Source organism: Rhinoraja longicauda, chromosome 40 (assembly GCF_053455715.1).
Source record: "Rhinoraja longicauda isolate Sanriku21f chromosome 40, sRhiLon1.1, whole genome shotgun sequence".
In the NCBI taxonomy this organism is placed as follows: Eukaryota; Metazoa; Chordata; class Chondrichthyes; order Rajiformes; family Arhynchobatidae; genus Rhinoraja; species Rhinoraja longicauda.
This window is the reverse complement of record NC_135992.1, coordinates 11,396,196-11,410,276: the sequence shown is the minus strand read 5'-3', so window position 1 is coordinate 11,410,276 and position 14,081 is coordinate 11,396,196. Positions and strand designations below refer to the sequence as shown.

The window sequence follows — 14,081 nt, the reverse complement described above, 5'->3', positions numbered from 1 at the left end:
CCTTTCACTATTCTATATGTTTCAATGAGGTCCCCCCTCATCCCTCTAAACTCCAGCGAGTATAGACCCAGTGGCGTCAAACGCTTACACAGAAGGTAGACACAAAATGCTGGAGTAATTCAACGGGACAGGCAGCATCTCTGGAGAGAAGAAATGGTTGACGTTTCAAATTGAGACCCTTCTTTAGACTGAGAGTCAGGGGAGAGGGAGACGAGAGATATAGAAATGTAAGGTGTGAAAACGACAGATCAAAGCAGACAATGTTCAAGGAAAATGTTGAATAGTTCATTGTTGGCTGAGGTGAAGGTAACAATGAGGCACACAATCAGTAAAATTAATCAGGAGGACAGTGAAACTAGTCGGAGAACTAGGGTGGGGGAGGAACGGAGAGAGAGGGGAAAGCAAGGGTTACTTGAAGTTAGAGAAATCAATATTCATACCGCTGGGTAATAGGTGCGGTGGGCCTCACTATGACAGTGGAGGAGGTCCAAAAAGGTCAGTATGGGAATGGGAGGGGGAGTTAAAGTGCTTAGCAACCGGGAGATTGTGTAGGCCAAGGCGGACTGAGCGGAGGTGTTCAGCAAAACAATCGCCGAGCCTGCGCTTGGTCTTCCCGAGGTCTCAAACGAGGCATTTGATTCATTTTCCGCTGCTTTGTGCCCGGGTCACCATTTTGCGTGGTGTCAGCTCTCGTCCCTCCCCGGCTACCATTTTGGTGCTAATGAAGGGTCTGCACTGGAAACGTCGCCCATCTCTTTGCCTCTATAGATGCCACATGACCAGCTGAGTTTCTGCAGCATTTTTTCCTTGGCTCCAATTTCAGCAACTACAGTCCATTGCCTCCCCATTTTGGGAGTTGGTTTTGGCTCCATCCTCGTGAGCGTTGAGTATGGCATTGTCTGGCTTTGTCCCATTTGGCCCGCCATTTTGAGTGTAGCATCATCTGGCTTTGTCCCCTTTGGCCCGCCATTTTGAGTGTGCTATCATCTGACGTTGTCCCATTTGGCCTGCCATTTTGAGCGTTGAGTATGGCATCATCTGGCTTTGTCCTTTTTGGCCTGCCATTTTGAGTGTGGCATCATCTAGCTTTGTCCCATTAGGCCGCCATTTGGGGAGTACAAAGAGTTTTCCCCTCCCTCGAAGGTAGGTCAAGGCGTTGAAAGAATACATTAAAATATTTCCATTTCTCTAGTCAACATAAAACTGGCGATGAAAGGGAAACCTAAAAAAATAACTCTTACTCAGTATGTTTATGCCAGAACAACTGCAAAAGACCACTGCGAACTGTGACTGATAAACCCTTCACATGTGTGATTAATATACTGTACCGCCATCAAAAGCAAATGGTGGCTTTCTTTAATACCACAGTCAAAATACTGACATGTTCGGAACTATACAGAGTCACAAGGAGGAAGTGCAATTCTTAAGTAGTAAATATATTGGTTATACTGGAAACATAATAAAAATAGCAACGCCCAAAGTTTTTAATTGCGAGCCCAAGGGAGACTACTGGTTCTCCGCACACCTTTCCCCATTATATCATGGTTACGGCGCCTTTATGATATGCAAGCTGTTTCATAGAAGCACAAAATGGAAGGAAGCCAATTAGTCTTTTAAGCATGTATCAGCTGTATTTAAGAGCAGTCCAATTTCCCTACCATCTGCTCCTAGATTTGCAAATTATTTCCTTCCATGTACTTATCCAGCTGCCCTTTGAACAGTGCAATTGTAGCTGCAGGAGATCCCAGTTGTTAACCATTTTAACTCCCCCTTCAACTCTCATACCTATCTTTCTGTCCTTGCGAGAATGCCAGAGGCAAACTGGAAGATCATTATCTAATATTCCACTTGGGTGCCACCAACCCAATGGGTATGAACATTGACATCTTCAATTTCAAGTATTGCTGGTGTGCACATATTTCTCCCATCATTTCCCACCAGCCAAGTCACGCTACTCCTTTCCTCTCCTTTGTATGCTCATCTGCCACCCTGAGTCTCATATTGCCCTTTTATTCCCCCCCCCCCCCCCCCCCCACATTTTCACCTATCTACCCATCACTTATCAGACTGTTCCATCCCCATCTATTCATTAGAATGTAAACCTTTAAGATTTTGCACATGGTGAAAGAGTTAATGGCTATTAACTTTGGATGATTGGATGCTTGGCCATTATGCTTTTGGGGCTTCTATATTGTTGAAGGTGAAGGAATGCTAATTGCGCATAAGGATGTGTCTGGTAGCTAAAACTTACAATCCCTGGAAACCACAGGAATAATAAAATGGTAGAATGAATGAACAGGATGAGCCTAAACTTTTGGTCCTGAATAGCTGATGTTTGCAAAATTGCCCCAGGCAGGATAAGACTATGCAATTCTTAAAGTCTCTCGAGCAGTGCATCCTGTTATCCCTCGGTAAGATGTCTGGTAAAGACGATGGACAATGCTCTTGTTAAGATTAGGATGTGGTTAACTGTTGACTATTTGTGGGAATGTGAAAACAGGACCTTCTGTGGTATGATAAGGGTCCTTACCTTTGACTAATGACTTATTGTGTAAAATACTTTATGACTTTAGGGTGACAAGTATATTGTGTTCTAATACAATGTGATTGATTTGAAGGAAATGTTGTGTTAAACATTCTTGCTGCAAATTCTGTATAAAAATGCTGTATCTTTGAGTGGAAGCAAGGGGAGTGCTAAGTATGGTCATACACCCTTAGCACTGATCCCCCCACTCCCATCTGACGATAATTAAAGCTTTGCTTGGTTTACCTTTAACTGTTTATGTTGTTGTCTGTTTTAAGAAACGAACTTTAACAATGGAGGCTTCCAGGTGAACTAATATACAATGACAGTTCCAGGATGTGCCTTGTCAAAATGACCATGCCCTGCAATGCTTTCACGCCATCTCTCCTTTCTGTCAGCAGTGGAATCAAAGCATTTTATTAGCTGAAGGGACTATCAGTAATCGAGCATGCTGCAACCTGAAATTCCAGTGCTCCTAAGCAGTATAAATTCAGATGCACCTATGTATTGTTTGTGGATTTCCTTTTGACAAATATTAGTTTTTATATTGCTCGGTTCACCTTTAACATCAGTTATTTGACTGAATAAGAGAAATCAAATCAGAATGGACCATACTATACGCCTACGCCATCATAAGGAAATTGAGACTGGTATCAATCGGATGATTAATATGGAACTCTATGCCTCCTATTTTTACCTCTCCATCGTAAGTTCTGAACCTGAGCTAATCTCTCTTGCCTTGACATTTGTCAGAGTAATTGTACGTTCATTTGGTTTTATCATACGAAGACGCATTGTCTTGCAGGGTAACAATTTCATTATTGACTGGATTTAATTTAAGAAGTATGGAAAATAAATTAGAGATATAGACTGAAAGATGCCAGAATCTGGAACAAAAAAAAACAAACTGGAAGAACTCATGGGTTAGCAGTATCTGTGGGGAGAAAGATTGTTGACGTTTTGGGTAGAGACCCTGCAGCTGGAATCAATAATAATTATTTTAAAATCTTTTTCATTTGGTAACTGGTTATCGTTTTCTTTAATCATTATGGGATTTGCATCAGTGGTGTGGTCAGTGGTTATTTTCACCCAGCTGTCTTTGAGTTAAGCAGCTTGTTAGGCCAATTCAGAAGGCAGTGGGGTGGGAGCTGATTTACGTCCTCGTCGTCCAACCTGGGTAGTTCTACGGAACCGGCAAAATTTGCAGCAAAGCGTCAACTACGGTACTCTGAAGCACTGAAAGGCAGCAACTCCACCGCTGCGCCACCGTGCTAATGAGATTACGAACATGTATATTCGTACTGTGTGCAGTTTTGGTCTCCAAATTTGAGGAAGGATATTCTTGCTATTGAGGGCGTGCAGCGTAAGTTCACTAGGTTAATTCCCGGAATGGCGGGACTGTCGTATGTTGAAAGGCTGGAGCAATTAGGCTTGTATACACTGGAATTTAGAAGGATGAGGGGGGATCTTATTGAAACATATAAGATAATTAGGGGATTGGACACATTAGAGGCAGGAAACATGTTCCCAATGTTTGGGGAGTCCAGAACAAGGGGCCACAGTTTAAGAATATCATATCATATCATATATATACAGCCGGAAACAGGCCTTTTCGGCCCACCAAGTCCGTGCCGCCCAGCGATCCCCGTACATTAACACTATCCTACACCCATTAGGGACAATTTTTACATTTACCCAGCCAATTAACCTACATACCTGTACGTCTTTGGAGTGTGGGAGGAAACCGAAGATCTCGGAGAAAACCCACGCAGGTCACGGGGAGAACGTACAAACTCCTTACAGTGCAGCACCCGTAGTCAGGATCGAACCTGAGTCTCCGGCGCTGCATTCGCTGTAAAGCAGCAACTCTACCGCTGCGCTACCGTGGTAGGCCATTTAGAACGGAGATGAGGAAGAACTTTTTCAATCAGAGCGTGGTGAAGGTGTGGAATTCTCTGCCTCAGAAGGCAGTGGAGGCCAGTTCGTTGGATGCTTTCAAGCGAGCTGGATAGAGCTCTGAAGGATAGCGGAGTGAGGGGGTATGGGGAGAAGGCAGGAACGGGGTACTGATTGAGAGTGATCAGCCATGATCGCATTGAATGGCGGTGCTGGCTCGAAGGGCTGAATGGCCTACTCCTGCACCTATTGTCTATTGAAAAGAAACTGGCGAAGTGGGGAGATGTATCATAGTTATTGATGTTCTTAGTCAAGGTGTTCGGTGATGTTGACCTTATCAAACGCCATCAATTGGTCATTTTGTTTTTCTGGGAACATTTATTACATCAATAAAAGTAGCCTTGTTTTCTGAGACAGACGTCTTAACATTCAGTGTGAGATACTTTGGTATTTTACAGACAGCATGTTGGGGTGGTGGTGAGAGGTGTGGAAGGTGATGGCTTGCTTTCCACAGTCAAGACCCTTCATTCAAGGCTCTTGCCCAGAGCAGGGGAATCGAGGACCAGAGGACATAGGTTCAAGGTGAAGGGGAAAAGATTTAATAGGAATCTGAGGGGTAACTTTTTCACCCTGTATTGCTGAGTTTAGGAGAATTTTTGTGGCGGAGTAGACCAATGAAACAATAAACCTGCACGTCTTTGGAGTGTGGGAGGTAACCGGAAACAACCCACGCAGGTCACGGGGGGGGGGGGACGTACAAACGTGGTCAGAATCGAGCAGCAGCCGCCGAGTTAACAGCAGAGGGAAGACAGGCCGCGAACATCTAAGATGTCTGATGAAGGAAAGTTATTCGTCGGCGGCCTCCATTTTGAGACGGACGAGCAGACCCTGGAACAGGCGTTCTGCAAGTACGGGCAGATCTCCGAGGTCCGCGTCATCAAGGACCGAGATACCAACATGTCCCGAGGTTTCGGCTTCATCACCTTCGAGAACCCGCGCGATGCCCGCGGCGCCATGGAGGCCATGAACGGCAAGTCCCTGGACGGCCGCGACATCCGCGTGGATCACGCCGACAGGAAATCGGGCGGCGGCGGCGGCTACTCTCAGGGCGGAGGCGGCGGCTACCGGCGGGACTACGACCGCGGCAGAGGCTACTCTCAGTCCCGAGGCGGCGGCGGCTACCAAGGCCGCAACACGTACCAATGACCGAAGCTGTGACTGTGCCCGGCCTCGTCTCCGAGGCCCCATTTCCTCTCCCTAGTCATTCCCCTGCAGGGGGAGCGGGGAGGCGCAGAGTCCCGGTCCACGAGGCGTGTTAGATAAAGGCCTCCCTCTGACGGACTGTCCCCGGCGGCGCCCTCCCTCTCTCTCTCTCTCTCTCCCCCCCCTCTCTCTCTCACCCCCTCCCCTTCCCCCCTCCCCGTTGGGTGGTGGGTTGGGTGGGCGCAGTGATCCTGCGGGGTCTCTCCCGATGCTGAAAATTCGGGCGCGGGGTGGGAGGGCGGCTCCTTTAATTTTGGGCAACTTGTTTTGACGGAAAGCTGAACACGCACATGTTTTGTACGAAATTGTCTTTGCAAAAAGTGGGAATATTAAAAAGTGGAATTGAAAAAAGAAAAAAAAAGTGGTCAGAATCGAACCCGGGTCCCTGGCACTGAAAAGGCAGCAACTCCACCGCTGTGCCACCGTGCTAATGAGCTTACGAACTTATGTATATGGAAAAGAAACTGGTGAAGTGGGGAGATCGTTCGGTAAAACGAATGACAAATAAAGCTATTCTGTATTCTGTATGTATCATAGTTATTGATGTTCTTAGTCAAGGTGTTCGGAGATGTTGACCTTATCAAACGCCATCAGTTGGCCATTTTGTTTTTCTGGAAACATTTATTACATCAATAAAAGTCCTTGTTTTCTGAGACAGACGTCTTAACATTCAGTGTGAGATACTTTGGTATTTTACAGACAGCATGTTGGGGTGGTGGTGAGAGGTGTGGAAGGTGATGGCTTGCTTTCCACAGTCAAAACCCTTCATTCAAGGCTGTGCTGGTCAAACAGGTACTCTCCCATTCCACCGGTCTGGCCTGCACTCAGTCCCTTCAGGCTCGTGATGTGGTCTCCCAGTGTCTTCATGAATTCCACATTGATGTTCAGGAAATTGGACTCCAGGAAATTGCACAGCTCGGAAAAAAAAATAGGATTTACTTCATGCAACAAAATTACCAGGTGTGGTGGACTGCTCTTTGGAGGGTATTTCCACCAGTGGGAGAGAGTCGAGGACCAGAGGGCACAGCCTCAGAATAAAAGGACGTTTTTCCAGGAAGGAGATGAGGAGGGATTTCTTTAGTCAGAGGGTGGTGAATCTGGAATTCATTGCCACAGAAGGTGTGGAGGCCAAGTCAATGGATATTTTTACGTCAGAGATAGATAGATTCTTCGTTAGTGCGGATGTCAGGGGTTATGGGGAGAATGGCAGGAGAATGGGGTTGGGAGGGAGAGATAGATCAGCCACGATTGAATGGCGGTGTAGACTTGATGGGCCGAAGGGCCTAATTCTGCTCCTATCGCATGAGCATATGAGCAGTATCTGCGAAGGTCAACAGATCAGTGTGGTGCATCTGTTAGATACACAACAGAAGCAGGAGTAGGCCATTCAGCCCACCTAGCCTGCCCTGTCATTTAATAAGATAATGGCTGATCTGAGATTAACTGCAACTCTGCATTTCTGTCTGCATGGGACATCTTTGTACTCCCATGAATGGCGGCACGGTGGCGCAGCCGTAGAGCTCCTGCCTTGCAGCGCCAGAGACCCGGGTTCGATCCCGACTACAGGCGCTGTCTGTACGGAGTTTGTACGTTCTTCCCAGTGACCGCGCGGGTTTTCTCCGAGATCTCCAGTTTCCTCCCGCTCTCCAAAGAGGTCCAGGTTTGGAGGTTAATTGACTTGGTATAAATGTAAAATGATCTCCAGTGTGTGTCGGGTAGCGTTAGTGTGCGGGGATCGCTGGTCAGTGTGGAGTCTTTGGGCCTGTTTCCGCACTGTGTCTCTAAACTAAACTTAGCTTAGGCTATTCAACATTTTCTCATGACAAGACATTGGACATTCCAGATATTGGTCTAATAAATCTTTGAAATGTTTCCAATGCATTAACAACCTTTCTTTTAAAAAAAGAGGCCTATATTGTAGACTCTACTCCAAATAAGGTCTCACCAATGTCCATTGAAACTGAAGCATGGTTTTCCTGTTGTACTGTATTCATTCCCCCTTAAGAGATATTATAACGCTCTAGAAACATAGAAAATAGTTGCAGGAGTAGGCCATTCGGCCCTTCGAGCCAGCACCAGCAATCAATATGATCATGGCTGATCATTTAGAATCAGTACCCTGTTCCGGCATTCTCCCCATATGCCTTGATTCCATTAGCCCGTCAGACTGATCATTGTACGGTCTAGACCAGACAGCCCATCGAAGGTGAATGCTCTCTCTAGGGTTCAGGTAATTCTCGTTACCTGAGGATCCTCTTTATCAGTTGCTAGCTGGTGCAGATCAAGGAGAGACTTGTTGACGTTTTTCTGTAATTCCAGGGCGTCCTGTGTTGCCTCCAGCCCACTCCCCCACTCTTTCTTGGCTGGTTTCTGCAGGTATAAGACAGAATTAAGATTCTACTTTAGTGGGCGGCATGGTGGCGCAGCGAAAGAGTTTGTACGTTCTCCCCGTGATCTGCTTGGGTTTTCTCCGGATGCTCCGGTTTCCTCCCACACTCCAAAGACGTACAGGTTTGTAGGTTAGAAACATAGACATAGAAGCATAGAAAATAGGTGCAGGAGGAGGCCATTTGGCCCTTCGAGCCAGTACTGGCTGATCATACACAATCAGTAACCCGTGTCTGCCTTCTCCCCATATCCCGTGATTCCACTAGCACCCAAAGCTCTAACTCTTTTAAATTCATCCAGTAAATTGGCCTCCACTGCCCTCTGGCAGATAATTCCCCAAATTCACAACTCTGGGTGAAAAAGTTTTTTCTCATCTCTTGCTATCCACTTTGCTGCTGTAGCACTGTAAACGTCCCCGATGTGGGACGAATACAGGAATATATTATTATTATTATTCTCCCTGTGACCTGCGTGGGTTTTCTCCGAGATCTTCGGTTTCCTCCCACACTAAAGACGTGCAGGTATGTAGGTAAATTATACAGCTGACGGGGAGAACGTACAAACTCCGTACAGACAAGCATTACAGTCTGGTACGGGAACTGTTCTGCCCACAGCCACAAATCACTAAAGAGAGTAGTGAAGACGGCACAGAACATCACTGGCAACTGTCTCCCGGCCATTCAGGACATTTTCTACCGGCAGTGCCTGCGGAAGGCACGCAGCATCATCAAGGACCACAGCCACCTAGCACGCAGGCTGTTCTCCTTGTTACCGTCAGGCAGACGATACAGGAGTATGGTTGCGCGTACCACCAGACTTAAGAACAGTTTCTTCCATCAGGCTTCTGAACTCATAAACACATTTTACATCATACATGTTGATTATTTTTAATATCTTTTTACCTATTTTTAATATTGTCTTTTTACCTATTTTTAATATTTTATTTTTACCTTGCTAATATCATTTTTAAAATCTTATTTATCCTTGGAATATTACTGCTGAGCTGACCCGTTGTCTTGTCAAATACATTTCATTGTACTGTTGGCCCTGTGCCAACCTACATATGACAAATTATTTTTTTAATTGTTATTATTAAATTGGCTTGGTAAATATAAACATTGCCCCTAGTGTGAGTAGAATAGTGTTAGTGTGCGGGGTTGATCTGAAATAATAATTCTCCATTAAACAATCTCCATTAAAAAAAAAAAAATCTGCTGCTGCTGCTGATGCACAAAACCAGGAAAGATTGGGTGGATAAATGTTTAATCTACAGAAAAAATATATAGCTGCAGTTCAACAGCTGTAGCATAAAGTATTCATGAAGTATAACAGCTCAGAATAAAACATCCTGTTCATTACATTTTGATGTACAGGTATTTGTTCAAAATGTGTCCTGAAAAGGTTTTTGTTGCCTCTCCATCGGATTCATAGAGTCAATAGACAATAGGTGCAGGAGTAGGCCATTCAGCCCTTCGAGCCAGCACCGCCATTCAATGCGATCATGGCTGATCACTATCAATCAGTACCCCGTTCCTGCCTTCTCCCCATACCCCCTCACTCCGCTATCCTTAAGAGCTCTATCCAGCTCTCTCTTGAAAGCATCCAACGAACTGGCCTCCACTGCCTTCTGAGGCAGAGAATTCCACACCTTCACCACCCTCTGACTGAAAAAGTTCTTCCTCATCTCCGTTCTAAATGGCCTACCCCTTATTCTCAAACTGTGGCCCCTTGTTCTGGACTCCCCCAACATTGGGAACATGTTATCTGCCTCTAATGTGTCCAATCCCCTAATTATCTTATATGTTTCAATAAGATCCCCCCTCATCCTTCTAAATTCCAGTGTATACAAGCCCAATCGCTCCAGCCTTTCAACATACGACAGTCCCGCCATTCCGGAAATTAATCTAGTGAACCTACGCTGCACGCCCTCCATAGCAAGAATATCCTTCCTCAAATTTGGAGACCAAAACTGCACACAGTACTCCAGGTGCGGTCTCACCAGGGCCCGGTACAACTGTAGAAGGACCTCTTTGCTCCTATACTCAACTCCTCTTGTTACGAAGGCCAACATTCCATTGGCTTTCTTCACTGCCTGCTGAACCTGCATGCTTCCTTTCATTGACTGATGCACTAGGACACCCAGATCTCGTTGAACTCCCCCTCCTCCTAACTTGACACCATTCAGATAATAATCTGCCTTTCTATTCTTACTTCCAAAGTGAATAACCTCACACTTATCTACATTAAACTGCATCTGCCATGTATCCGCCCACTCACACAACCTGTCCAGGTCACCCTGCAGCCTTATTGCATCTTCCTCACAATTCACACTACCCCCCAACTTAGTATCATCTGCAAATTTGCTAATGGTACTTTTAATCCCTTCGTCTAAGTCATTAATGTATATCGTAAATAGCTGGGGTCCCAGCACCGAACCTTGCGGTACCCCACTGGTCACTGCCTGCCATTCCGAAAGGGACCCATTTATCCCCACTCTTTGCTTTCTGTCTGTTAACCAATTTTCTATCCATGCCAGTACCCTACCCCCAATACCATGTGCCCTAATTTTGCCCACTAATCTCCTATGTGGGACCTTGTCGAAGGCTTTCTGAAAGTCGAGGTACACCACATCCACTGACTCTCCCTTGTCAATTTTCCTAGTTACATCCTCAAAAAATTCCAGTAGATTTGTCAAGCATGATTTCCCCTTCGTAAATCCATGCTGACTCGGAACGATCCCGTTACTGCTATCCAAATGCTCAGCAATTTCGTCTTTTATAATTGACTCCAGCATTTTCCCCACCACTGATGTCAGACTAACTGGTCTATAATTACCCGTTTTCTCTCTCCCTCCTTTCTTAAAAAGTGGGATAACATTTGCTATTCTCCAATCCACAGGAACTGATCCTGAATCTATAGAACATTGAAAAATGATCTCCAATGCTTCCACTATTTCTAGAGCCACCTCCTTAAGTACTCTGGGATGCAGACCATCAGGCCCTGGGGATTTATCAGCCTTCAGTCCCATCAGTCTACCCAAAACCATTTCCTGCCTAATGTGGATTTCCTTCAGTTCCTCCATCACCCTAGGTTCTCCAGCCCCTAGAACATTTGGGAGATTGTGTGTATCTTCCTCAGTGAAGACAGATCCAAAGTAACGGTTTAACTGAGTCATAGTGTCCTACAGCACAGAAAGAGGCCCTTCGGCCCATCGGGTCCGTGTCGCCCGTTACCAAACAGTCTAATTTTAATCCCATTTTCCCGCATTTGGACCGTGGCCCTGAATGTTGTAGCATTTCAAGTGCCCATCCAAATGGCTCTTAAACGTTGTGAGTGCTCCCGCCTCCACCACCACCCCAGGCAGGGAATTCCAGACTCCAACTACCCTCTGGGTGAAAAAGTTATTTCTCACATCCCCCCGAAACCTCCCTCCCCTTACCCTGTATCTACGTCCCCTCATTGTTGAACCTTCCACCAGTGGAAGAAGTTCCCCGCCATCTACCTTATCTATGCCCCTCATGATCTTGTACACCTCGATCATGTCCCCTCTCAGCCTTCTCTGCTCCAGGGAAAACAACCCCAGTCTGCTCAGTCTCTCCTCATAGCCGAGGCCCTTCATCCCTGGCAGCATCCTGGTGATCTCCTCTGCACCCTCTCCAAAGCTATCACATCCTTTCTATAATGTGGTGACCAGAACTGTACACAATACTCCAGCTGTGGCCTCACCAGTGTTCTGTACAATTCCATCATTACCGCCCTACTTTTATATTCGATGCCCCGGCTAATGAAGGCCAGTAACCCATATGCCTTTTTGACCACCCTGTCCACCTGTCCTGCTGCCTTCAAGGACTTGTGTACCTGTACTCCAAGGTCCCTCTGTACCCCTGTCTTCCCTAGGGTCCTTCCATTCATGGTGTACTCCCTCTCCAAGTTATTCCTGCCAAAGTGCATCACCTCGCACTTTTCAGGATTAAATTCCATCTGCCACTGCTCCGCCCATCTGACCATCTGATCTATATCTTCCTGCAGCTTGCAGATCCCTTCCTCGCTATTCACCACCCCCCCTAACTTTGTGTCATCTGCAAACTTGCTGATCATGCCCTGTACGTTGCCGCTTAGATCCCTGCGGCACCCCACTGGACACCGGCCTCCAGTCACAGAAGCAACCTTCTACCATCACCCTCTGCCTTCTGTCACTAAGCCAGTTTTTTATCCATTTTGCCAAGGTGCCCTGGATCCCATGGGCTCTTACCTTCTTGACTAGTCTCCTGTGTGGGACCTTGTCAAAAGCCTTACTGAAACCCATGTATACCACATCCACTACACTACCCCCATCTACCTCCTTGGTCACCCCTTCAAAAAATTCAATCAAGTTAGTCAGACACGACCTTCCCTTAACAAAGCCATGTTGACTATCCTTCATTAACCCTCGATCCTCCAAGTGAAGACTGATTCTGTCCCTCAGAATCTTTTCTAGCAGCTTCCCCACCACCGATGTCAGACTCACCGGCCTGTAGTTCCCAGGTTTATCCCTACTGCCCTTTTTAAATAATGGCACCACATTAGCTGTCCTCCGGTACATCCCCTGTTGCAAGAGAGGCTCTGAAAATTTGTGCCAGAGCCCCCGCAATCTCCTCCCTTGCCTCTCTCAGCATCCTGGGATACATCTCGTCAGGGCCCGGAGACTTATCCACTTTTAAGCCTGCCAGAGCCTCCAGCACCGCCTCCCTGTCAATAGCAATATGCTCAAGAACATCACAACCCTCCTGCTCCATTTCTAAGTCCGCATCGCCCTCCTCCCTCGTAAAAACAGATGCAAAAAATTCATTTAAAACATCTCCTACATCCTCTGGCTCCACACACAGCTTTCCACTATGATCCCTGATGGGCCCCACTCTTTCCCTCGTTATCCTCTTACCCGTGATATACTTATAGAACACTTTGGGATTTTCTTTTATTTTGCCCGCTAGTGCTATCTCATGGCCCCTTTTTGCTCTCCTAATTTATTTTTTAAGAACCGCCCTACACCTTCTGTATTCCTCTAATGATGCCTGTGCCTTAAGTTCTTTATGCCTTCCAAAAGCCCCCCTTTTTTTTCGAATCAATCCTACTATATCGTTTGACATCCAAGGTTCTTTGGACTTGTTTGTCCCACCCTTAAACTTTAGGGGAACATGCTTCCTCTGTACTTTTTCAATTATTCCTTTGAATGACTCCCACTGTTCTGATGCGGTCCTCCCCACGAGAAGCTGATCCCACTCCACCAGGGCCAACTTCTGCCTTATCAGATTAAAATCGGCCTTGCCCCAATTTAGAAATTTTCCCTCTGGTCCCTCTTTATCCTTTTCCATTACCACCTTAAATATCACTGAATTGTGATCACTGTCACCAAAGCGCTCTGCTACTGACACTTCAGCCACCTGTCCGGCCTCATTTCCCAAGATTAAGTCCAATACCGCCCCCTCCCTTGTTGGACTTTCAACATATTGGCTCAAAATGCCCTCCTGGATGACCCTTAGGAACTCTGCACCCTCTGGGCCCTTGACACTTTGGCTGTCGCAATCAATATTCGGGAAGTTGTAAACCCCAACTATTACTACCCTGTTGTTTTCAACCTCCCCCCCCAGATTTGCCTACAAATATGTTCTTCTATTTCCCTCTGACTGTTTGGGGGTCTGTAGTATACACCCAGTAAGGTGCATGCCCCTTTTCTATTTCTCAATTCCACCCAAATAGCCTCATTTGAGGAACCCGCAAATATGTCATCCCTTCTTACAGCAGAAATAGATTATTTGATTAATACTGCAACACCCCCTCCCCTTTTCCCCTGCTCTCTGTCTCTCCTGAAGATTCTATATCCTGGAATATTGAGCTGCCAGTCCTGCCCTTCCTTCAACCATGTTTCCGTAATGGCAACAATGTCGTACTCCCATGTGTTCAGTAACACCTTCAATTCATCCCCTTGCTTCCAATACTCCTTGCATTAAAATAAATGCCGTTCAGACTTGCC

At 46.2% G+C, this 14,081-nt stretch overlaps 2 protein-coding genes across 2 annotated transcripts in view; one reads left to right on the top strand and one right to left on the bottom strand.

The window, feature by feature from the left end:
* The window catches only part of LOC144611403 (ferritin heavy chain-like), a 50,595-nt gene that overhangs the window by 32,811 nt on the left and 3,703 nt on the right, over positions 1–14,081 (bottom strand). The window contains exon 4 of the mRNA XM_078430474.1: positions 7,928–8,053. Within this exon, the coding sequence (XP_078286600.1) occupies positions 7,928–8,053 (126 nt within the window). The remainder of the gene's footprint in view (positions 1–7,927; positions 8,054–14,081) is intronic.
* Positions 5,172–6,338, top strand: LOC144611351 (RNA-binding protein 3-like). Its single transcript, XM_078430419.1, has one exon. The coding sequence runs from the start codon at positions 5,249–5,251 to the stop codon at positions 5,624–5,626; it is 378 nt and encodes a 125-aa protein (XP_078286545.1). The 5' UTR covers positions 5,172–5,248; the 3' UTR covers positions 5,627–6,338.

Coding starts and splice junctions, on each gene's coding strand:
- LOC144611351 (XM_078430419.1), top strand. CDS start 5,249: ATGTCTGATGAAGGAAAGTTATTCGTCGGCGGCCTCCATTTTGAGACG.